Raw genomic sequence first — 25040 nt, forward strand, 5'->3', positions numbered from 1 at the left:
CTAGGCACAAAGACCCAGCTTGGCTTTCACATCCCCAAAACCTTTCCTGTGTGGCTTCCTTGGCTTTGAGTCCTTCCCTCCCACCTGCCCTTAGAGGCAACCACCTGCTGGCGATTTCCTGCTCAGCCTCATTTTGCCATCAATGGAGGCATCTCTGGCAGAAAGCAAAACTTGCCAGTGTAAAGTATAATAAGAAAGGCACCTCACCAATTGCTAGCCCATGAGAAAGCAAGAATGTTTGTTTCTATCAACAGAGGCAGCTTTCAAGTCCCTGCATGGAGCCTTTTCTGTGTGTTACACCTTGCAGCCCATTTGAGTACATAATCACACAAACACATCATGGGGATGAGGGCTCATCACTCCCTTTTATACTCTCATTACAGACAGGCTGAGGTGTGAACCAAGCACTGCATGGTAACAACATGCTTAATAAGAGGAGTGCTTGGGAGCCTGGAGGTACTGTGCCAACCATTGGAGACACACTGTTGCATCTCAAACAGACGTGTTGGTCTATGATAATACCATCCCCTACCTGAACCATAATAATCATAGAATCACAGAATGGTTTGGGTAGGAAGGGACCTTAAAGCCCACCCAGTTCCAAACCTGTGCTGTTGGCAGGGCAGCCACCCAGCAGATCAGGCTGCCCAGAGCCCCATCCAACCTGGCCTTGAATGCCTCCAGGGAAAGGGCACTGACATCTTCTCTGAGCATCCTGTGCTGGTGCCTCGCTGCTCTCTGAGTAAAGAGTTTCTAATGAGTGATTGAAGGCCATTTCACAGAAAAACCAGGTAAACTGGCTTAAATCTCTCCCCTAGAAGAGAATATGAGCAGAGGACATTTTGCATATGTAAGGTGTTTCACAGCTCTGGTTAGTCATCACTGCCCTTTAGTTTAACACATTATTGCACCAAGTGGGAGCCTTCAGTTTCCTTCAGCAAAAACTCAGCTATCACTGCTCAAACCAGATGAGCCCCTGCAGCATACTGGGAGCATTAATACATTCACGTAGTTCAGCTGCACACGTGAGCTGGGATGTGGGACCAACCAGATGGATAATGGGTTATCCTTTGCCGATCCTGTCTGCTCTGCAGCAGTGCTAGATATGTCTGCATCCTGATGTGCTCGCTCTTTCTTCTTCATCTTCAATTCTTGCCAAAAAAAAAAAAAAAGTTTTGGGTTGAATTTTCTGTTCCATTGAACTTTGAATAGCTGTTTATCCCAACGGGGAGAAGGCGCAATGTACTGCTTTTCCAGTGTATTTCCTCCCTGCGTTGCACTGGCAGCACAAGAAGACTCTGTGAATCACGGTGTGTGAGACTTCAGACATACCTGGCACTCATCCTTCCTTTGCGATTTTTCTGCATTCAAACTGCATTCTGTAGCTAGGCTGAAGGATACGTATCCTGTTTCTTGTAGATAGGAAAACAAAGCAGATGGTCTCAGTCTGAGGGACAGGTGTCCACATCAAAAAACTGTCACCATACTTGACACTTTCTCAGCCCTACCGGCCACGATTTTCCAGAAAAGAAAAACATACCTTGCCATTTTGCATATATTTACATTTATTTGCATGAATTCACGAACCTGCTGAGCAAAAGCAGACGCCTTCCTGTTTTTAAAGTTGCACTGTAGCAAATCCATCAAAAAGACTGGTGTGAAGATAACTTAAGTGCTGAATGCCAGGTGCCTTTGATATGCAAATCAATAATAAAAAGGGCCCTTCCAGGCCATACTCCTATTCTACTCCTGCCTTTTGTTGCAGGGATGAGTCTTAATATGTCCTGGTGAGCTGCAGAGGAAGAAGTTCATGAATCATAAAACCATTAAGGTTGGAAAAGACCACTGAAATTATCACTAACCTGCCCCCCACCATGCTTGCTAACCATAACCCTCAGTGCCATATCCACACATGTCTTGGACACCTCCAGGGACAGTGACTCCACCGCCTCTCTGGGGAAACTGTGCCAGTGCATTACCACTGTTCAGAGAATAATTTCTTTACTAATATCCAACCTGAAGGATGCAAATTGAGGTCTTTACCTCTCATCCCACACTGCCCCTCATCAGACTGTCTGTAAAGGCAACTGAACACTGTTTCCCGCTGCCTTTCTTTGGAAAAGGCCAATGGCCTTGTCAATGTCCAAAAACATATTCCTTTTTTCTTCCTTCACTGTTTTTTTTTTTTTTTCTGGTTTTCTCCTCCAACCTCAAACAACCACAAAAACATCTACATCTACATCTTCCTAAACAAGTCAGAACTATCTCATTTGGGCTGGAATGCTTAGGGTATTGGGATGTGGGTAGTCTGAACCAGGGGAAAGGTCAGTGAAGTCTTACTGAAAGGACTACTTCCCAACATACATGCAAATCATTGCCTGAGCTCATAGCAAATCAACCCACATGGAGCCTTATGTCCAGTATCAGAGGGGAAAAATAAATCCAAGGGAAAAAAAAACAAACCAATTCAAAACACAGCAGATTGCTCAATGCTTCCTCTAGGACAACTGGAAATGCAAAAAGACTTCATTTTATGCAGTGTGCTTGGCCAAAGCCAAGCCCTGCTCAAGGAAAGCCTTTGCAGTGACGAGAGGAGCACCCCATTGCCACATCCTGCAGGGCTCGAGCATGGAAAAATACCCAGGTGCATATTACTGCCAGCAGCACTGCGATTATGGGGGCCCAGATAGGAAGTGTTGGGTGTAATGTCCAGAGCTAATCAAGGCACTTTGGCAAGGTGGGTGAGGAGGAAAAAATGAGCATTTCCATGAGATCTTCACTCTGTGTCCACGGTGTGAGTGCTAGTTCTGCTCTCCTTTACCTCAGCTGGTCACATTGTGGAAGAGGTTGTCTGGATGGCAGCGCTAGGGGAGCAGGTGGGTGAGGAGCTCTGTGCAGTGCTCTGGCATTGTCACCCATACCCATGCTCCATGCCCTCTGGGGTTTCCTGTGTGAAGGGCTCCAGCTGCACACAGCAGAGTGGAAGAGGCTGAGCTTTTTCCCATAAAAAATGTCAACACTCACTGTTTTTCAACTCAGAGAACCTTTGCCTACTAATCTTCTCGGCTTCCCTCCCACCTCCCCAGCCTATTAACAACTCAGTTTCTCTTTCACTGAGCACTGTGTTTCCCTTTGGCACAAGGGAAGGCAGTCACAAAGGCTGCTCAAAGTGAATCAGAGCTGTGCCTGTACCTGGAGCTACAAGCAAGCAGAATGTCTGTTCTCACTCACTTGTTTGCACCGCAGTCAGTTACACAAAATCAGTAGCAAAGCTCCCCCAGACTTCTGCATTAAAAAAAAAAACCAACCAACCACCAAAAAACTTATGTAACTCTGCAACTAATCTTTGCTAATCTTGAGCAAGGCATTTAAATCCAGGGAGTAAGCCTATTCTTCCTCTCGCCCCGTCCCCCTCCAGCCTCTCTTTGCAGTAAAAAGGGGAAAAACAGAAGCAAGGTTCACAGCACTGTGAATGTTCCTACCAACGTGATAAAGTGGCACAGGGGCCCGAGTCTGCTCAGAGGCAGCAATCCCTCCCTCCCTGCTGCCTCCATGCACAGCCACCGAGGGCCTTAAAAGAAAAGCTGCTTTCAGACCGATTACCACTCGCTTTTTGCTAAAGCATGGAAATCTCTACTCTTGCAGCTTACCATTGCCTTGTTCTTGTCTGGTATTTTTTCGTCCTCTATTCACTCACACATCTAAGAACAGAAGAACGGCCATCTGAAGTGTTCCTTTACGGTGGGCAGTGGAAATATTTGACAGTCCTCAATCTGGTAAGCAAATTGTGTTGTACAGTGATACCAATATGTCTATTTGTTTGTCTGCCGTCTGTGCCTCAAGACATATGCAGCTGGTGGATTTGCTGCTGTTAAACTGCTTCCTTTAATGGTTTATAGCCCAAAGGGAGCTCAGTGGGTGCCTGTGCTTGGTGCAGTGAAATGTAGTCACAGGTTTTATGCAGAAAGAGCATTGGCTGGCAAGCTGCTTGGCTTCTGAAAAGTGAGTACTCCACAGCAAGCTGCCTCTTTGTGACAGATGAGCTACCAGTGAGAAGGGGGGAACAAAGTAGAGTATGTCCAGCAGGACTGATGCATGCAATCTAACCCTTAACTAACAGTTAAGCAACAGCAGTGCATGTTATCGTGCTGCTTGCAATTTGACTTCCTCTCTTTAGTAGGTTGCATTTCCTGTAAATTCAAGAAAGGGTGAAAAAAAGCATGGCATAATGCTAATTTAAGCATTCACAGTTTGAAAATCACTTTAGAACACGAGGGGAAGATATTCCAGCCTACAGAGAGATGCTTGTGACATTATTACTTGTGTTTTAATAGTGCTGTCAACTGTTTGCTGCATTTCCTAAAATTACGCTGAAAAATGTGGACCATAATGCGTTCTGGTTCTCCTATAATGCTGATGTTATATGAAGCAGACATAAAATGAAAGTGCCTGAGATATTCTGAGGTTGAGCACTTTTTCCAAAAGGTTCATCAGTGACTCGTGATGATGGCAGCAGTGGGGTGGAAAAGCTGAGCACAGGGAGAGGGTTCCTGCAGGTGACAGATTTCAGCTAACCTGAAAGTGACCAAGGGGATGGAGGTCACTTCGGTCTTCTGTTTGTTCTATGTGACAGTCAGAGTTAAGTATCAGTGGGAAGCCTGGCACTGGATGTATTTATATTTAATTTTACTCTTAAGAAGGAGACACCTCGCTGCAGTGTTCATTGGAAGCCTAAGGTGTCTCCAACTCCAAGCAGGGCTTTTGGACACACTCAGGGATCTTGGGAAATTTAGGTCCCTTCCAGCCTCACTCTTTCTGTTATTCAAGGAAATATTTGCAACCAAATTAATGGCACACAAAGTGGCAGATGCCAGCCTGGCTTCAAGGAGCCACAGGGTCCTTGTCAGTGGGCAAGCGCCAAATGGAAGGACAAGGACATATGTATTGCTTCAGTCAGGATGACATATGAGTGGTTTGTTGTTGACTTATTTTCATATCAGTACACTTAGACTTTTTGTGAAATTTTCTATTTATTTTATTTTATTTTATTTTATTTTATTTTATTTTATTTTATTCTGAAATGCCAACAATCAAATGGCCAGGATTCAACTGCCTTATGGATATTCAGTACTTCATGCTGGGACATCTGTCAGTAGCCTAAAACATCTATAGTTAAGTCCTGGACAAGCTGCTCCCTGTGTGCCCAGCTCCTCTCCTTTGTGTTTTTTTTTTTTTGGATTAAAGCTGTCCCCTCTAAAGCACCAGCCATGCCCTTTGTCAAAGCAGCACCTCCATCCTGCATCCCCAGACACAGTCATATTGAGATCTACCACCCAGTACACCACAAACCCCTGAAGCATTAGATTGAAAAGAGAAAACAAGTTCCCCTCTCCCAGCATTTTGGGAAGCAGAAATATCCATTGGAATGGATATTTAGGTTCCCTTGACCTTAGTATCCAGCGGTTGATCAGGGAAAGGCTACATGCACAAAGACAAGACTATGTGGAGGTGTAAAATGACCTTTCCACAGTTCTGCCATCTTACTTTCCAGTGGCACGTGGACTTACCCAACCAGAAGGTAAACCTAAGCTGAGATAGCTAGTACTTATTCAAAACCTACTTCTCATCTCTATAAACGAAAATCAAACCTGTTTATACTTCTGGTTCCTTCCATGTCCCACGGCAATGAGTTCCACAATACCATGCCTTGTGTGAAAGAGCAATTCATTTTGAAAGAGCTTTTCATTTTCACCATGAATTGGGCACCCATTTACTGCTATGTTACAATTTAATTGTCCGTCCTTGTTCACTTTCTCTTTGCTACTCATTACAGACCTCTATGAGATTTCCTCCCCTGGTTATTCTTTTCTTCAAGCTGAAAGTCTCAGTCTTTTTCATCTCTCTTCACAAAGGGCCACTTCTTTCATTAAGACTTCCTTGTTGCCTTTCTCCTTATGCTTTCTAGTTTCAGGAAGGGCTAAGTAGGACAGACTGCAGTAGTTGAGCTCTGAACACATCACACATATGTATACAGTGGCTTAAGGTTGTTTCCCAGTCTGTTTGTTTCTTAAAAAGCCTTAATTTTCTGTTTCTTTTTTCTGATGACCGTTGAGCAAGGAGCCAGCAGTATGAGGCAGCTGTCCACACTAAGCCCCAGATTTCTTCCCTGAAGAGCCATAGCTAATTTAGAGCCCACCATTTCAAAACATGTAACCGAAGATGCTTTTTATCCTGAAATACTCCGCACTGCATTTACCAACACTGATTTCTGCCTTTCTATTTGATCTCTCAGGCACTCGGTGTCCTGAGATTCTTTGGCAGTTTTACAGTCAGGCTTAGCTTCGACAGAAAAAAAAAATAGAAAAAGACTTACAAAGCTTTGCCATCTTCACATTCACTCCCTTCCCCAGCTCATTTATGAATCCGCTGAGCAGCTCAGGTCCCATTAAATCTCTTTGAGCTGGGGCCCTTGCTCCACTTCTCTAGCCTTTCATCTCCAGTCTTTAACCATGCATTGATTCTGGTACCAACTCTACAATGGAGCTGTCAGCCAGCAGGAAGGTAGTGAGGGGCTGCCTTGCTCTGACACAGAAAAGGTGGCAACAGCGCAGGGAGTACAAAATTCCTCTTCCATGGTCGACAGCCCTTCTGCCTCAAAGAAGCTGCCTGACCCCCCAACTCTGCTGCATGGGATCAAGCCCAGTCCTAAGATGCACATCTCCAGCATTGTATTTCCTTGCATCCCCTGAAAACCAGTGGTTGCCCAAATAGCTCCTTCCCTATACCAGTGCCCACAAACAACCACTGTGCTGTGCTTCTGCACAACTGGGAATAGGCCCAGGAGTGCCCTTGGGTGCCGGAAGCACAGTGCCGTGGAAGAGTTGAGAGGCTCCCAGTACGCTGTGCTGATGCAGAGGAGCTGCCGTGCTGAGCTGTGCCCCTGAAGCTTTCCCCAGAGCCGTACAGACCTCTGGTTCAGCTCTTCTCTTTCTTTCCTGCCAGGCCATGATTGCCTGGCTTCTGGCATCGTTTGGAATCTTTCCCAAAAAATTCCTCCTACCAGCTCAGAATTGCATTTTAAAAATGCACTAAATTCAATCCAGCAGAAAGCTGCTGTGGCCAGCTCACTCTAATCTGCTATGGAAATATGGGGAAACATGATGATTTCCAGGAGATGGGAATGCAGTTTGACTCCCAGCTCTGCTGGAGAGATGCTGGAGGAATTTCTTCTAGATACGGTTCTCTTTGAGCACTGTGCACAATGCATTGCCATGTGGTGCTCCCAGGAGAGCTGCAGCTCTCACGTTCCTTCACTTTCATTTATCAAGTGATCATAGCAATCGAGATTCAGAAGGTAAACAATATTTTTGTTGAAATAAAAAAAAGCAAAGTGGATTTTCCACTAAAGGAGTTAATTGACCGACTAGGGAACGAGCAGAAATGTTAGATAAAATTAGTTCTGTATTTATTTGTCTGTGATACAGAAGAATACCAACAGAATCATTCACTGCCTGAAATAGCTGAGCTCATGAAAATCTGCTCTCTGCCATAAATCTCTTAATAAATCATTGAACAGTGAGCACACTGCACCTTTAAAAACCATTAATTGCATTCCTGCCCCATTTCAGTCCTTATGCTTTTGCCTCATATAACTGAAATATTTTCAGTTCTTCTGAAAGTTTTTTTTACATATTTCCAAATAGACCTCGCATTTAGTACACCTATTTTTCAGATGTGTGAAGGGACATGTATCTGCACTAAATGTGGACTGTTATATCTATTAGGTCAGTCCAAATCATTAGATTTGTTTCCCCTTCAGGGCACAGTCTGGAGCCCAGTTTATTTCTACAAGTTTGAGAGTTCAGTATGTACATACAGCTGATCTTACATGTGAAAGTGAATCATGCCAGAGCAGAAACACCCCTTTGATCAGTGAAGCAGATAAAAATTACGGTTTTCCTTTGTCACAATGACTCTTAGTTTGGAAAACGGATCTGGCAAATGAAGGGTTGCTAAAGCACCTTGCACCATGGAGCTGTGCAGGGTCTGCAAAGGAAAGCAACATCTCTCCAAAAGGGATAGTCATATCCGTACTCTCTCCCTTGGGTTAGTTGTTAGTCTTCTGAATGCTTCCAATCTTTGGGAAATTCACAGGACATCTGGGATAATTTCATGTTTTCATGTCAATTTTTTTTTTTTTTTTTAAATCTCAACATTTTCCCAACGTTTCTCAACGTTCATAGAATAATTTGAGCTGGAAGGGAGCTTTAAAGATCATTTAGTCCATTAGAGAAGGGCTGCAAGATTTGGATACACTTTTTTCTTACAAGAGTAAGAGCAAGTTTGGACGACTGCAAGTTGGGAGCTCTGATTTAAGTCACTGTTTCTCATCCTGTCAGAGAGATGGTTCTTGCTAGGTTCAATTTTCTTCTCTGAAAATTATTTGTATGTCTTTCCATTGCTTCTGAAAATACAGGGTGACCAGAAAGTGACTGAATGCCATTTGGATCCATACCAATGGACATGGGTTGAGCTATCAGCAGTACATAAAATGAGCTGCTGAGACAGAATTAAAACTTCTCCAGGAGATGCTCTTAGTGCTCAGCTACAGAAAGGGATCAGGCTACATATTTGGATGAGTACTTTCCATTCAGAAGATAACATTCTTCTCCCCTAAATAAGACAGAATACTTAACAGACCAACACGGCTGTTTTGGAACTCTGTGTTTCTTTTCAGATTTGTTTGTTTTAATTAATTTTGAAGGGCCATGGGGAGGGAGAAGCTTATCTCTGTCCCATGACTAATATAAGGCTGAACACGAACGAGATAATAATAGCCCCATCCTCTGGGAACCATGCCTTCCCCTAACTGCTTTATTGGTCATTAGTCACTATGTGTCACCAGATCATCACCACCCTCATGCTCATTTTTCAGGCTTTTTACAGAAAGTTACTGTTGGCTCTACAGAGTGTAACAAGAGCTTCTGTTTATTACCAGGCTTCTCTTAGCTCTACAAGGACTTGGTTTTGGTGTCCTGTGAGGCCACGCACTCGGACATGTGTTTGGGTTGAGCATGTGTATGGCTCTAAGCACACTACACCCTGGCACATACTTCTGTGTATCAGAACCATGACTTGGAGGGCTGAATCCCCAAGTGGACTCAGATTCATGCCCAGAGAAGCTGCGGATGCTCCATTACTGGAGGCAATTAAGGCCAGGTCGCATGGGGCCCTGGCTGGCACTGAGTGGCAATCCTGTCTGTGGCAGGTGACTGGAACTGGATGATCCCTGAGGTCTCTTCCTACCCAAGCCATTTTACAATTGTATGAAGTTATGCTAGGAACCACATTTAAAGAGCTGGTTTAGATACCTTGGAGTTGAACAAAACCATGTGTGCATTTTTATATTAAAAATACAGCTGTTCACCTCATGCTCCAGAGAGGAAACGTGAGGTTTTGCAGCTGAACCAGGTGATGCATGACCTCATCCTGAGTGGCCACATGCAAGACATCTTGGTCTCTAAAATATTCTATCAAAGCTTCCAGAAGCTCCATGGTGCAGAAGTCCTACTGTGAAGATGGGTATGGTGAAATCAGTCCTTCCTTCCCTCAATCCTTTTCATAACAGGGATTTTAGAAGGAGAAGTGCTGCACTAATTCTGTCCCCTCCCAAGCACCACCCTTCTCAGCTCCTTCACAAACTAATGAAGTAATCAGCAAAAACTTCAGATACTTTTCTTGAAACAAACATTGATTCAGAATAAGATCATGGCAAAAGAGATCTCATCCTGAAAGCTGTAACACAGCATTTGAGCATCAGTAGCTGTCCAGAATTTGTGGTAGGCTGATTTCCCCATGTTGCATCACTTTGGTCCACTCTAGCCTTAAAAAAGAGGCCACCCCATGAATTAACAGAACCAAACTAGACTCAGCTGTCTGAATGCGAGATAGCAGATTTTTTTCTGCTTGGCTTTGTGTGTCTGACACATCTGGTTCAGCATGAGTTGCTGTGATAGCACTGTGAGAGAAAACAAAGTAATCAGAAAAAGCAGTATTGGCTTAAACCACAATATTCTGACAATTTCATACACAATTTCACACACAATTTCACACGCAATTTGCAGAATTCTGTTTTGTCACATTGCACTTACCTGATCGTTTACAAAATCCTCCTACCATCTTCCCTAAGCAGCCTTACACTCATACCTTACATATGATTTGTAAGAAAGATCCCACATGCACTCTGAAATTCATTAGTTATGTTTTAATGTACTCAGTGTTAGTAAAGTCTGGATCTCTGCTTCCAAGCACTTGAAATCCTTCCCTGAATCCCCCTGAGTTAAGCAACAGAGGTTCTGGTTTGGTGACTTCTGCAGCTGATTTTCATACTGGAGCATTCTGAGCTCCTTGGCTCGTACAGCCCTGGAGTCAGCTGCACTGTGAGTACCCAGAGAGAAGACCCTGCATTGACTAAACCATGGGAGAAGCTATCGAGCAGTTCCCTTACAGGAAACATCTCCTGGCACATGCCAAATTTTGTTTACTTCTGTTCCTGCTCAGATACACTGAACATAACAATTAACATACAGGGCGCGATGGAGCTGCTTTCAACATGTCCTTCCATTCCTTGATCCGAATCACATGACACATCTCTGTTTAGTCTGTTAAACGAGATACCGTTAAAGTTATCTCCCAAACTACTTTATTTAATCACTTTCAGTTAGTAAAAAAGATTTAGCCCAAAGCTATTTCCCTCACGCGGGCTTGCAGCTCACGAACAAAACAGCTCCCTGAAGAGCAAGAATGGAGTTCAGTAAGGAACATGCTAATTAAAGCTGGATGAGTTTTCCTCATTAGATGTAATTACTTTAGTTTTTGCAGGCTGTCTTCTATGGGGTGTCCTTCCTGGCTGATGTCTTGAGGCTAATTAAGGAACTGCGATGTGCTAAGTGCGTAATTTCCAGCAGAGACCTTCTTTTCAGTGTCCTGGCTTTCCCAGTGTCCACAGTAAGTAACCTCTGTACATACAAATAACATTTGCATAGATGTGAATAGCAAAACATGCACCTATGTCAAACAGATAAGGATTGCAGACCTTCTTTTACCATTTGAAAACAGATTTGGACCATCTAGAAGAGCAGACAGTGTAAGCCTTTAGCATCCACGATTGAATACAAAGCTTCTTGTGAAAACTGTAGGGTTACTGTCCCCAAATGAACAGAGATTGACCCCAAAGGGTGAAGTATAACCCCTCTGTTAATCTTATGTTCCAAATAGCTTTGGAATGATCCACTTATGGCATTTCTCAAAAGGGCAGCATGGGCCAGGAGGACATGAGAGGATGCTTGGGAGACAACAACGCCTCACACCTCCTTCTCCAATTCCAGCATGACTTAAAATAAGCACCAGAGAGATACAGCTTCACAGGACATTAATTGTTGTCATGGTCTACATCAGATTCACCATGGATCACCTACTCCCTCACAGACGGCACTGTTTGCTGCTGAGTGTTGGAACCCATGGGTACCACTGCGTGTGAATGAAGCCTGCAATCACCTCTGAATCTCACAGGGCTGAGAAACTCTGCTTAAATCTTGTCCCCAAGCAGCTCAGCCAGCTGGCTCACTAAAGAATTTCTGCCAGGGATAGAGAAGGCTTTTTTATCTTCCCTGCACAGCAATATTCACCATGTACTTGTCCTATCCCCCATGCATCTTCACCAGCACAGAGGCATGACATAGTCACATTCTTTCAGCTTATTTCCAGGAGACACAATGTATGCCCAACTACAAAGCCAGGACAAGAAACTGCAAATCAGTTTCCAGCTGTTGGTTGCTGACACCAGAGTTTGTTTCCTCCTTTTCAGTTCTCCCACTGTAAGTCCTCCTTTTATTGGAAAAGATGGGTTCCCACCATGTTGCTTGCACCTGAAAATTAGAAATTAAGCTTACGAATTGTGAAGGTAGAGTAAGTTTTAGGTGAACTGCTCTAGCAAGCTCTGTTTTTACTTCATTACCAAGCAGTGTGGCTTGACAGCCAATCCCTCAAAGAGAACTTCTGGACCATCAAAAAATCCCATCTGCAAAGGAAAAAAAACATTTAAAGTTGATCACACATTCCACAGAAATGCCAGTGCTGTCAGTTTATAAAAGGAGTTTTCTCACATTATCAGCACAGAACACTGCACCTCAATGTAAATTCTCTATGTTGTAACATGCGAGATATATAAGATTATCTGGCAATATCACCATTTTTCATATGGGAGATATTTTACCTTCTCGAAAACGAAAGCACTGTCTAAATGCCATCAATTCCATTTCTTTCCTTTTGAAATGTCTTCCCTCTTGCGTTCTGTTTCCAGTTTGTTTCTGTATCCTTTTGGATCCTGTACACCTACAACCGAGAGCTGGTTTATCCCCAAAGCCTTGATGGAGTCATTCCAACGTGGCTAAATCACACCATGGTGAGTAACAAACACTCCTGCCTCTTGCACAGCAGAGAGCCTTGGCAATGTGTGTCCCACCATTGCGTTGGGCATCTTTCCAGAAAAGTTTTACAGCTTCTTCTTTCTCACCTCCTCCTTCCTGCTTATCTGACGCTGATGTTGAGCTGTACACAACAAACAGATGCATGTGCCTGAAGTTGCCTTGAGAAGCCTTTTAGCACACCAGGAATGTCAGTGAATCATTGCTTGTCAAACCTCTGAAGCCAATGTAATGATGTGCAGTCACAGGGAAGAAAAACCTTCTCTGTTTATTGTAGCTCAAAAAAGAAATTGTTTCTGCAAACAGAAGTCTATGACATACAAAATGGCTGGGAGTATAACAAAGTGTTTCTTAATTTTATTTTAAAAAGGTGAAAGAACCAAAGAACATCTAACAGCTCAACAGCTAATAAGCTAACGTGTGCACAGCTTTGAATTGCTGAATCGAAATGATTGTTTACAGATTTCTAAAAATACTTTCCAGATTTCTCCTTCATTTGCTCTGGCTGTTTTTATGATGTGTTAAATAATCACATATTTCTCATCAGTCAAGTGTAAGGAGGATGACAGTAACATGGAAACCGTGGGTGGATTGTAAGGTCAGGGAGGCCTCATGGGGCTCATGGGAAGGGGGAGAGAAGGGAGAGGTTCAGAGCTAGACTGAACTGGAGGAGCCAGAAAGTATGAAATAAGCACACAGAAGTCTCAGCTTCACTTCTCTCCAGACTTCATTTCTTCAGTGCACCCCTTTCCAACCCACTGCAGCAGCTCAGCTGTGCTTTTAAGGTAAATTTGTAAAGAGTTTTGAAAAGCCCTTTGGTTGAGATACGTGTTTTTGAATGTATGTGTCTGGAACCCAAACACAGATAGGCACGTTTGCACTGCTGATATGCTGATAAACAGCAGCCATCGTGCACTTTTAACCTTATCACCTGCTCTCTGCCCACCAATCTATCTCCACTGGGGCTCTTAAGCACCAGTGCAAACCTCTGAATAGATGGAAAAGGGCACCGTTCCTTCTTAAATCCAGAAAACATTCCTTTAGTCTTCAATATCATACTGGCTTTAGGTTCAGAATTGGGTATTGATGGCTTGCTGAATTTTAAACTCTTCACAGTAGGAGATGTCCTGGGGAAGGGGAGGGTACAGGATGGTGGTGAGGGGAGACAGGCTCTGCTTCTTGTTTTAATCCCGGCACACAGCTGAGAATTTGCCCTTTCCATTTCCACATTTGTTTATGACACGGAAGGTTAGGAGCTGCAAGAACTTACAGTTTTATTTCATGAGGTAGAACTATTTGCAGGAACTCCTAAAACGTGTTCGTTATAACATCTTCCTTACCCTACCTACATCTACATTTCATAACAGAGTCATTTTGACAATAACAAAAAGCTTTTCCATTTCAGAAATGTCAAAAACGAGTGTTAAAAAAGGAAAACAATTCTTCCTCAAAATTATTTTGACGAGAGAAACTTCACATAAAGCAAACCTCTATCACAACCTGGTATTTTATTTCTAAAGCTCTTAATACACTGCAGACATCTTGTGCTTGACAGTTTCTGGGTGGTAAATTTTCCTTTCCTTAGTTATTGAGTGTAAGACATCTGCCACGAGTGCAGACTGATCCTTGCTATTGACAATCTGTGTGTTTTGGGACACTTTTTCATCGTGGGGCCTCTTAGAAATCATCTGCACATCACTCACCAGAGCGCAGTGTGCACTGCACTGCACTGTCCTTCTTGGAAAAAATCTGATAAAGCCTCCAAAAGAAAGTATTTGATAGAACTACCACTTCTTCCTCACTGTGGAAACAGGTGAGGTGTGTAGCAAAGTTCTTTTTGCCAGAGGCAAAAATTCTAATAATGCCACGATAAAGATTTGGAAATAAATCTTCAATGCCCTCCAGAAAAAAAGCTCTCTTTTAGCATTACAAAAAGCTTTATTTTCCAGCCCAACAGCATTCAGGTCTTCAGTCTTAGCTGAGGTATTTCTTTCTTCCAATCAAAAATATTCACTGGGAGGATCTGGGGAGCTACCAACATTTTAAGGGGCAATCTCTCAGGTACTGATTGCCAAGCAAACACTTTTTCTCTCACATTGCTGTGCTTTATGGCTCAGAAATTACAGACATTTCACAGCAGATTGAGGCAGCATCTATCTGACTGAGGTGGAAAAAGACATCAGTGTATCAGCAGTATATGTCAGTGCTGTATCATTTGCAGTGGGAGTTTATCTCAGCCTATTTTAACATGGTAAATAGGGAAAGCATATGTTGTTATGTAACTAAAGAGTGAGCCTAAAAAACAAGCATACAAAATCACTTCAGGAATATAAAGCTTCTTCAGTCCACAGTGATGCTCCAGCACTTTCCCTGCAAAAATGAACTAGCCACTTATTTTTCTCACTCCCTGCTCTCAGAGTGGGAAGGTGTCAGTGCCTTCCCACCACGTAGCCAGAATCATCCAGAGCTTCCATTTTAGGCAAGTTTTAGCAGTTTCAGCCGAAACATTTCCTATTCTGCAGAAAAGACGGCTAATGCAGAAAAGAATCTTACTAATAGCTTCCAGCTACCTGGGGTTCTCTTATAGCTTACTACTGAGTTTAACCCAAAGGCTTTGCCTCAGTTCCATCTCCTGTTTGGCTGGGATAACAATGCTGCTTTTGTACCAAGCTTTGAGAATCACAGAAGAAGAAAAAACTACGATTTATGTCTCCAAGAAAATAATTGTATTTGAACAAGACTTTTTACTAGAGTAAGATGGCTGGGACAAAAGATACACTGGTCCATTTGTCAAGCAAAATTGTTTATTTCTTTCCCAGTTATCTCTTTTCATGCAGTATCTGGATACTCTCCAGAAGACCACTAACTGCTGGAGACAGCTTGGATTAAATCATATGCATGTATTATTCAACTTAATGGTAGTTTAGGGGAATACCACATTTTGATGGGGCTGATGGAATTGGATGCTGAACAAAAAAGGGCAATGGTGGGTCAGAAGAGATCACTCAAAAATACGTCAATGTTGAGCAGATGCATTTCCAAAAATGGAAATACTATAGTTGTGTTTCCAGAAAGGAGGTTTGTATTTTATTTTATTTTATTTTATTTTAGTCTACAAGTCACAATTCCTGTAAAACACAATTTTTCTTTCAAAAAATACATTTTCCTTTATTTTTAGGTTGTGGCTAATTTTAGCTTAGCTATCTTTTTCCTACATTATTATGTAGCCATACTACTCCTCCTTCTTGAAAAAAAAAATTCAGCATTTTAGTACCCCAGGCATTTTAATGACGTGTAGTTATGAGTAGTTACTGTTCTGAAGATCTTGTAAGAATAATAGCTAGGACTTAAAAAGGAGCAATGATAAACAGAGGCAAAGAAAAAAGAAACCACTTACCTGGCAGACTCTCAGCAAAGTAGACAACATAAGCCACATCATCTACCTTCGAACTCTGCTCTGGTGAAGCTAAAATGCCAAGGTGAAACTGAAAGTAAAAAGGAAATACCGCGGAGTCACAGACTTGGGTGCCCCGACAGTAAGAACTGGATCAAGACTTGACAGTCTTCTTCTCATCTTGGAGCTTCTTGGTGTCTACAAGCTGCTTGTACCTAGCTAAATCACTGCCTTCCCTATGAGGACACAGCTACACCAACAGAAATGTTGTGTTGCAAGAGTATGGTTTACCTCCATCTGGAAAAGAAAATGAGGTGTATGCACGCAATTCACTCTTACTCATGTATGAGGGTATGAATATATCTTTCAATATTTGAGGAAGCTGCTGTGACATTGACCAGCCTGGGGCATGCAGAACCACTGTGTAGAGCAGAGCCTGCTTGTCCAAGCCACTCCAATTAGACTCCTGCTCCAAATGTGTACACAAGAACAGTTTCATTTTTGGCCATCTCAAACAATTCTTCTTGCAATTGGTATTTAATGCTTAATAATTCTTGTTACTTATACAAGAGACAAACATTTCAATTTGTTTGCATTTCATAGAATCTCAATTTTAAGCTGTCTGGCACCTATGGACATTCATAGGTTTCCAATTACATTCAGCTTTTGGCAAAGAAGAAGAATGTGTGCATGAGGGCTATGACACATTAAATTAATCACCCCACAAAGCAAAGATGCTTTGCTTTTCCCAGCACTACATATATTTTTTTGAAGTTCCCATTTTTGTTGACATAAGCTCATTTCCTCAGGGAGAAAGTATGTGTTTCACAGACACATGTTATGGCAGGGAATCCTCCCTGGCTGCTGCTACTCTGGTGTGCACAGGTGCAGCCCCCATATCCCACCCCGAGAAGGAACATCTGGATGAAAGTATTCTGCAATGAAGGATGTCACCTGAGTCCCACGTCCGCTTCCATCTGCAGTGCAACATCAGCTCCTAGACTATGCATCTAATGCCAGGCAGAAATGCAATTAAAATTCTGTCTTTGACACTGAAACAAAACATTTTCTACTAACAATTCAGATATTCAGCCAGGAACCCTGTTCGCAAAAATGCCCACAGGAAATCTCTGATACTGCTTTACCTTTGATCATACAGTTGGTCTGATGTTTCATCCATTTTCCCAAACATGCTCCCAAACTACCTATGTGTACAAAAAAAATAAAAACATGGAAAAAAATAATGCCTTTAAGATGAACATGAATAGGCTCGGGAAAGGGAGACACAGACAGTAGCTGAAATTCAGTGCAGAGTGCTACTGGACTTGAATTGAGCAGTAGCTTCCCAATTAATTTGGTACCACGTGTGCTTGTAATAGGGCTCCTTGTACTTCCTACTCTATCTATGTTTGAATAGTGAGTTCTTGAGCATGCTCGCATGGCTAAGATTGTAAGAGACAGCTGACAACTCTGAGAGAAAATCAGTTATGTTGCTAAATATCTTAATGAATATCTCAATGAACAATGCTGCTTAAACCTTTTTCCACTCCAAAAAAAAAAAAAAAAGAAAAAGAAAAAAAAGAGGAGGTTCAGAGAAGAATTAAAAATGGATGCAGACAAACTATAAAATAAGATTTTAACGGAGGCATTTGAATAAAGAGAGTATCTTAGCAAAATAAATCCAAAGAGGGAATTTATCTCAAGATGAAGCCAAGAAAGGAGAAGAATGCCGGGATCCAGAAAGTTATGAGGAGTATATAAAGCTAAACAGTGTCTATGGTGACAGGAAGCCATTTAGTTTTATTATGAGAAGACACAAACACGGGTATCTACCATGAATGGTTTTCAGCTCACAAGCACTCTTGGGAATTTGTCTTAAAAAAAGATGGGCAATTTTTCAAAAGCACTCAATGGTGTCCAACTGAGCCCAATTAAATTTAGTTTGGCCAGTGGTAAATGTTTGTGAAAATCCCCTGCTAAAGTCTCACATATTAATGAAAAGCAGACACAGAGGGTATGTAAATGCAGACAAATGAGAAACAAACAGCTATGGTCAGCCGTGGCATCATTTCCTTGACTGTGGAGTCAAACAGGGTCAAGCTGAGTCAAACTGAAATGCACGCGTTAGGCGTGTGAGTGATCTCAGCAGCTCTGGGGAGAATATTCATGGACTTAAAGCTTAGCAAAGCTGGAACCTACAGCTGAACAACAGCTCTAACCAACCCCGTCTTCTTAGCCCTAGGAAACTTGCTTTCACTTATATTCTCAAGGGCACAGCAAGTATATAATGTTGAATAAACAAACACAATTACTCAAAAATAACATGTACTGGAAGTGAAAATTCCATGTGGTCTTACCCAACAGTGGAAATAACATCCAGTGAGGACTGTTTATCTCAGTTTAAACTCATGAACCTGAAATGTATCCTAGGAAACAACTGACAACATAGGGCAGGAAACAAAAGAAGAGAGAAACAGGAAAATGTTATAATTTCATCATTCTCTGTAGGAGACAAGATAGCATGCCAATATTTCAGACAAAGTTCAACATACATTTAAGAAACCTTTTCCCCTGTAGTCAAATGCCAAAGTTCATGAGCAAAAAGAAGAATGTGCAATTTTATAATTAGGTCAGATTCACCTGAGTTTGTCAGAGCAAAGAAATCAAATCCAAGCTGAATACCCTAAGTGACAAAAAGAGCCACGGAGGACTTTTCAGTCAAATGACTGGAAAAATAATTCAGAAAAACAAATGCTTTTGTTAATAAAATGACAATTTTGAAAGTCCCATATCCTTCTTCTTCCCACTCTACAAATAAAAGAATTGCCACTCTGAATGCTTCTATCCTTACTCAACTTGTACGCTAAGAGCTTACAAGTGACAAACAGAGGTTGTTAGACAAGTAAATTAATACTTAAAAGAACAGAAAAATAAGTACTAACAGGTTTCCTACCAAGAGAAAAAACGTCTCTGTGATTCAGTTCAGTTCACCAACAGGCAGACCAGTACACACCACTGTTGTTACATCCAGTTTTCCATACCTTGCAGTAAAATAGTTTATTCTCCAGGATAATTATTTTTGACACTTTCACTGTTTATACGGGAAACTGAGAAACTGTTAATTGAAATAAAAAAAAACCTGAGTCAATGTTTCCAGCAATTTTTGCCAATGTTTTGATCTGTGTCAATCTGAGCTTAATTATTATGTTTTCTTTAAAGAAAGAAGCAAAACTTTGTCTTTGAATTTGGTCCCGTACAAACGCTGTGCTCTTTAGACAAAGCATACCTAAACAGGGTTGAAAGTTTGCTTAATGAACTGTGGACTAGAAACCAGTGGTAAAAATAATGAGAGGGAAAAATACATCTTTTTTGAGGAGGATGTGAAAAGACTTTAAAGCCTTTCAGCAGATATGATTAGCTATGATACACAGCCTATCGCTAATGATGCTGCCAAAGTCAGCGTCTATCAGCTATGAGAGGGAAGTCATCTGGAAAGCTAACGGAGTGTCATAGGCAAAGGGCAGGCTCTGCATTCTGTGGCAAGCTATGCTTTCTTCTGGTATCTGCTGCATAAATATGTGTCGTGAGGAACTCATCTGCTCTTGTAAACATGCTCTGTTATTCAGCAGAAATTGTACCGTCATTTTACCGCTCATGGACAAACTGGCCTTGGCAGAAACAGGTGAAGTCACCAGCAGACTCTAGGATAGCAGAGACACAAGGAAAGATTTCACCACACATTCTCCAAGCCAGCAATTGGTTACTAGGTTGTACATGTAAAGAAAAGAGAAACTTCATATCCAAAACCAAAAGGTTAAACAATATCATGCTGAATGTGCATGAACTAACTGAGAACTATCTGTCTTGAGAAGTTATCTGCATGGTAATTATAAATGGCCCTTGACAGAGCAACTTGTTAACATACACAGTGTCTTTCTAGCGAGGAAAAGCTGAAAATACATTGCTATGTAAAACTGGGTTAATGTATGGCAAAATATGTTTAGAAATCTACAATGATTTGTATAGAAAACACAGCACGTGCATTAATAAATTCTATACCAGTGTCATTATTAAACTTGGGAGGAAAAAAAGCCTTCCTACACTACAACAGATTACTTTCTTTTCATTGTATATTTCTTCTACTTTTTTCTCTTTCTCCTTTTTCCTCTCCCAAATCTGGGTAGATTCATGATCTGAGATAAACTGTTCACAAAACAAGAGGCAGGAGGCCTACTCCCAAACAGTTTTCCTGCTCTTGGTGGTGGCAGTACTCTTCCAGTGAGAAAGAAACTTGTCTTCAAGACCTTATAAATCAGGCAGAGCAGAAATCTGAACTTGTCCCTATCTCTAAACTCTTGTTTATTTCCAAAAGTTTCCATATTTTCAGCTTTGCTAGAGACTTTCAAACTTTTTTTGATCTACAGGCCCCTGAGTATTTTCTCTATCTCCTCCAACAGAGGAGAACCCACCAAAAAATAACTAGTTTAGCAGATCAGCATTTTCTAAATCAACATATAATAAAAAGGAGAGCTTCCAACAGTCTCTCACAACCACTGCTGGTTTCCTAAACTTCCCCAGTGCCAACATGCGTGTTAGCTCAGTAGGCTTGCCTTTGTTGCTCCCTGTGAATGTATCAGAGAGCACTGCTCTGCTGTCTGATGAGGTCAAAGTGCTGCAGTGGGATGCCTTGAGCAATCATCTGATGGAAGAGAGAAATTGAGAAATTGCAAATGAGGTGCCTTTCTCTCCTCTTTCTCTTTACCTGTGGGATCCCCGTACTGTAAGACAGCACAAAGATGCATGAATTGAGATAGGGGATTGTTAAGCAAGTAGAGATGCTGGTGGTCATCATCATAGAATCATAGAATCATAGAATCATAGAGTGACCTGAGTTGAAAAAGACCATAATGATCATCTGGTTTCAACTCCCCTGCCATGGGCAGAGTCGCCAACCACTACACCAGGCTGCCCAGAGCCAGTGGTCTTAGTTGTGACTGTGTTCTTACCAGAAAAGGAGACCCCCTGTTTCTCCATGCTTTCATCCTCTGCTCTTGCATCAGCTTTGGAGTCTGCATGATAACCCTTGGTGAGCTGGTTCAGATGGTTAAGTAAGAGGAAGACTGAGGCTTGGCAGAAACATACCCAATCTTTTGTCTTAGCTTCTTCTGTAAAGTGGTTGCTCAGCTGCCCTAGGTCCTTGCTTCTCTGCTTGTCCTTACGAGGTGTTTCCCAATATAAAGCCAAATCTCTCTTGAGGGAAACTGAGTCAATCACTCTTGGTCCTACTTGTGATGGATATGGAGAACGCAATCATCATTGCTGTATCAGCATCTTAAGTCTTTAAAAGTCAATCTCATTTTCCTTTTCTCTCAAGATTCAATAATGTGTTTCTACTTGTCTTTGGGCTGCTTTCCCATTCACGTGTTCTCTTGTCATTTGTGCTGTTCTTTCTCTGGGTGTGTTCCAAATTATTTGCCCCTGTCAAAATGGGGTGTCCTTGATGAGAGGTAGAATGCAAGCCAAAATCTCATCTGTGTCAAATAGAGTAGAACAGTAACTTCCCAGCTCTTATACACAACATTCCTGTTAATACTGTCCCAGAGCATCATATACTTTTTCTATTAAAGGAGCATCATACTGGTGAATTGTGCTTATTTTGTGTTCACTCTGAGAGCAAAAAGCCCCAAACTGAGGAAAAAAGTATATAAAATAACCCTTACCTGAAAACTGTTTGCTTTAACGAAGGATTATTTCACCAGGTCACTAGTACTAAATTCTTCTCAGTACAGCAAAAATACAAGCAGGAGCAACCACCTTATAGCTGTTAAAAGTGTTTAAATTAATTAAAGGACTAGCAAGGACATTTCTTGTTACCCAAAGGAATTTTGTAGGCTGTTGCACGTCAGATGAAAACCAGAACTTATATCCGCTTTGCAAAATGGACAAATCCACTGTGAATGGCTAAAGCCTAATTGTGAGGACAAAGAAGTTTTCCATCATAGCTGTCTTCCATGGGCATCTCATTTTTGTTTGAAGACAAACAGTTGCCCGCTCGTAGAAAAAAAAACCCAAAACATAACTACCGTTACGACAGTGGTATGCACCCTAATGCAAAGATTTTGGAGTGACAGACAGTCACAGGGACCATATATGAAAGAGAGTGTATGCACTGGAGGCATTTTTCTGGTTAAATGAGTGAGGGAATCATTTGTACTGATGCAACTAGACCTCTCCCATCAACTGTCAGGGTCATAGAGCTGAAGAATATCTTTGTGAAGCAGAACAGAAGAAAATATTGGTGCCAGTAAGTGAAAGAAACTGGAACATCAAGTAAATATTTTCTCTCTGTTTTCTCTGAGAAATGATAACTGAGACAGATGGGTTGTTTTGGTAGTGTGACAGTCAGGTATGAATAGCAACTCCTGGGGGTGCACTGGGGGTCTTGAGGGAGTACGTACAGTCAGCTGTTACTTGGCAGCAACAGACAAAAATGGATGTCTGCCTCTTAAAGAAATAGATAAAGAGCATTTTCATCCATGCTGTACATGTGTGCATTTAGAGACTGATGTGCATCTAAAGAATTTCATGCGTATTTGTGGTATCTCATACTACATACAGCAATAAATTTTGATATCATACTACCATATCTTACACTCAGCACAGTTTCTGACAAACATAAACATTGAAAGTAATAGAACCACTTCCTTTGGACAAGAGGAAACATCATGCTATGCATCCAGCAGGTTGTGACTTCACAGGGGAAACAAAAAATTACTAATTCAGTGTTTTTCTTTTTTTTCTTTCTCCCTCTATTTTTTAAATCTATGCATCTTTCTCTGCTATCCTGCTCACCTTCTCCCATCAGCTACCAATGACTTTGCAATAGTTTTCTCCTGTCTAAGCATACCCTTTGCCCACATGCCAGCTCTTGAGCTTTGTGAGCAGCGCTGCAACCATTTTGACACACTCTTTTTTTTCTCTGCAGCACACGGCTGTATTACCACTTGCTTTTCTGGAAATTCTTGCCACACCGCATCGCTACCCAGCCAAGAAGAAGGGACTGTTCCTGTTAGGCTGTGCCTCTTTTCTTTATGTCAGTTGGTAAGAACCACATACTTTAGAACACATACTTCAAGTGATCTGCTTTGGTACATCAAGACCACACTCTACACATACGCTAAGTTCCCTCTCAGACAACAATCTGGTCTGTGGATAAGCCATTTAAACACCAGTGAGGCTCATGAAGATCATTTCCAGACACAGGCAGAGCGGGTTTCTTCTAACTAAGTACAGCTGCTGAGGCCGCACCTGTATCCCCTGCTCTTTCATAGCCTCTTTAAAGAAGACCATATATTATCAGAAACATCAACTCTCAAAGTTCAGGAGCCAGGGGAGCAGATCTTAGTTTTATATCTCACAGGGGCACAGGACTGGATTTAGAAAGTTAGAAAGTGATACTCAGAGGCAGGTGCAAAGTGATGGGTACTGGGGAGGCATCTGTCCCACTACCACCTCCGTCTCCACTGGTGGACACCGCCTACATTGCCAGCAATGTGCCCAATTTTACCACCACCCTGTCTGAGAGGGATCCTGAGAAAATAAAGGCCATCTAACACCCTGTCCACAGCCCTCCACCCACTTCCTCTTTGTGCTGCACACCCCTGGAGCTGTCTTTGCATCCATTCCAGCTCATAGCATCCAGGTTATGGGCAGCTGCTAGCATTTCAGATCACTCTGAGACTCAGCTCTGGAGTGGATCTGCATAGTTTCAGGGTGCGCTCACCCAAAGTTTTCTGAGAAGCATCTGGAACCACGCAGGGATCCAGCCTTCCCACTTCCACCCACCTGTTAGATGAGAGTAACCTCAGCCCACTGTTTGAAATACAGGAACAGAAAATAAGCGGCCCAGATGAAACACTCCCGTGATGTGAGACCCGTAGGAGCGGCTTTGGAAGCAGCAGACTTTAGCTCTATGTTATGCAACCCAGTTTGGAGCCATTTATCCTAATCCGGCCCACAGCCTAATACTATTACAGCTGTGAGAGACGTGTTTCCCTGCCAAGTCCTTTCCAGTCAGTCCTGCCTGATGCCCATGAGGAAGCCTGAAGCACACAGGACTACCACCTCCCTTGGCTCCCCAGCAAGTGCTCTGTCTCAGCCTTGAAGGCCACAAGTTGATGCAGAAGCAAACTGCTGTGTGCCATGCCTATAGGACAACGTCTCCTGCCCCCAGTTTCCAGTCAGGGAATGATAATGGTGGGGGCAAGCTTTCACATATCCTGTTCAGTCAGCAATTGATCAGACTGCATGTTTCAGTCTTTCTTGTATCTTCTCTGAATTGGCCTTGCACGGCACTGGGCTCCTTGTTGTGCTTGTCCGCTGTGGCCCAGGGCCCTGGTACCTGGATCTGGGCTTCTTGGGAGTACAGTGCTGTTGCTTTCTCTCCTTCTGAGACAGTGAGGAACCTCCCGTCTGCCTTCCTTGTTCCTGAAGCCTGAGACAAAAGCTTCCAACTAACAGAAGAGGTTTTCAGTCTGCGTACTTAACATGTGCACATATTTTACTGTTGGTGCTGCAACCTGCTGATTAAATAGCCCCATTTGGGTGCCTTATGTTTCACAAACAACACAGAGTGCTCCCTTAAAGCCTCTTTTTGAGTTGTCACTGTTGTCATCACACTGTCCGTCCTCTAGTATCGATGGGCTGAGAGCTTCCAGGTCCCTCCAAGGCAGTGAGAAATCAAGCAGTTGGTGATTTTTTGCACCAGATACTTGCCTCTGATAGCTTTGAATACCCATAGGATTAAAAAGAAAAGGCAGCTTCCAGCTACAGGTCATCAGGGCAAAGAGAACTGCTCGGTATGTTAATTCTCGCATGGATGGATCTTGCATCTCCTGCCTTATTCTTGGAGCCATCACACTGAAAGCTGTGAAGAATATATAAATTTCAGAACTGTCACTTTTAAATCTTGGAAAGGAGGTAACAATAGCAAGCTCTTTCCCATTTCAGTGGCAATATCAATTTAGCAATAAAGATCAGGATAAAATAAATCTTACTCTTCACAGCTGTGCATGTGTTTTTGGAGAAAAGATCAAACTACCAATGTAAGGGAATATAAATCATTATAGATTGCACACCATCTATAAAGACCTAAAAAAAAA

The 25040-nt window shown here is 42.3% G+C and overlaps 1 protein-coding gene and 1 long non-coding RNA gene across 3 annotated transcripts in view; one reads left to right on the forward strand and one right to left on the reverse strand.

The window, feature by feature from the left end:
* Nucleotides 1-3193: 3193 nt before the first annotated feature.
* ADTRP (androgen dependent TFPI regulating protein) overlaps nucleotides 3194-25040 on the forward strand; it is a 29824-nt gene continuing 7977 nt past the window's right edge. The window contains exons 1-4 of the mRNA XM_010708350.4: nucleotides 3194-3776; nucleotides 10873-11007; nucleotides 12362-12463; nucleotides 22865-22980. Coding sequence (XP_010706652.1) covers nucleotides 3624-3776; nucleotides 10873-11007; nucleotides 12362-12463; nucleotides 22865-22980 — 506 coding nt within the window. The 5' untranslated portion in view covers nucleotides 3194-3623. The remainder of the gene's footprint in view (nucleotides 3777-10872; nucleotides 11008-12361; nucleotides 12464-22864; nucleotides 22981-25040) is intronic.
* LOC146544593 (uncharacterized) lies at nucleotides 9653-18279 on the reverse strand. 2 transcript variants are annotated; one of them, XR_014882292.1, is made up of 3 exons: nucleotides 15883-18279; nucleotides 12017-12079; nucleotides 9653-11927 (listed from the first exon to the last, which is right to left on the reverse strand). It is a non-coding gene; the product is annotated as an uncharacterized LOC146544593 (long non-coding RNA). The 2 variants fall into 2 exon arrangements; XR_014882293.1 differs by having other exon boundaries at nucleotides 12275-18279.

The sequence above is a fragment of the Meleagris gallopavo genome, chromosome 3, assembly GCF_905368555.1.
Source record: "Meleagris gallopavo chromosome 3, MGAL_WU_HG_1.1, whole genome shotgun sequence".
Taxonomy (NCBI): domain Eukaryota; kingdom Metazoa; phylum Chordata; class Aves; order Galliformes; family Phasianidae; genus Meleagris; species Meleagris gallopavo.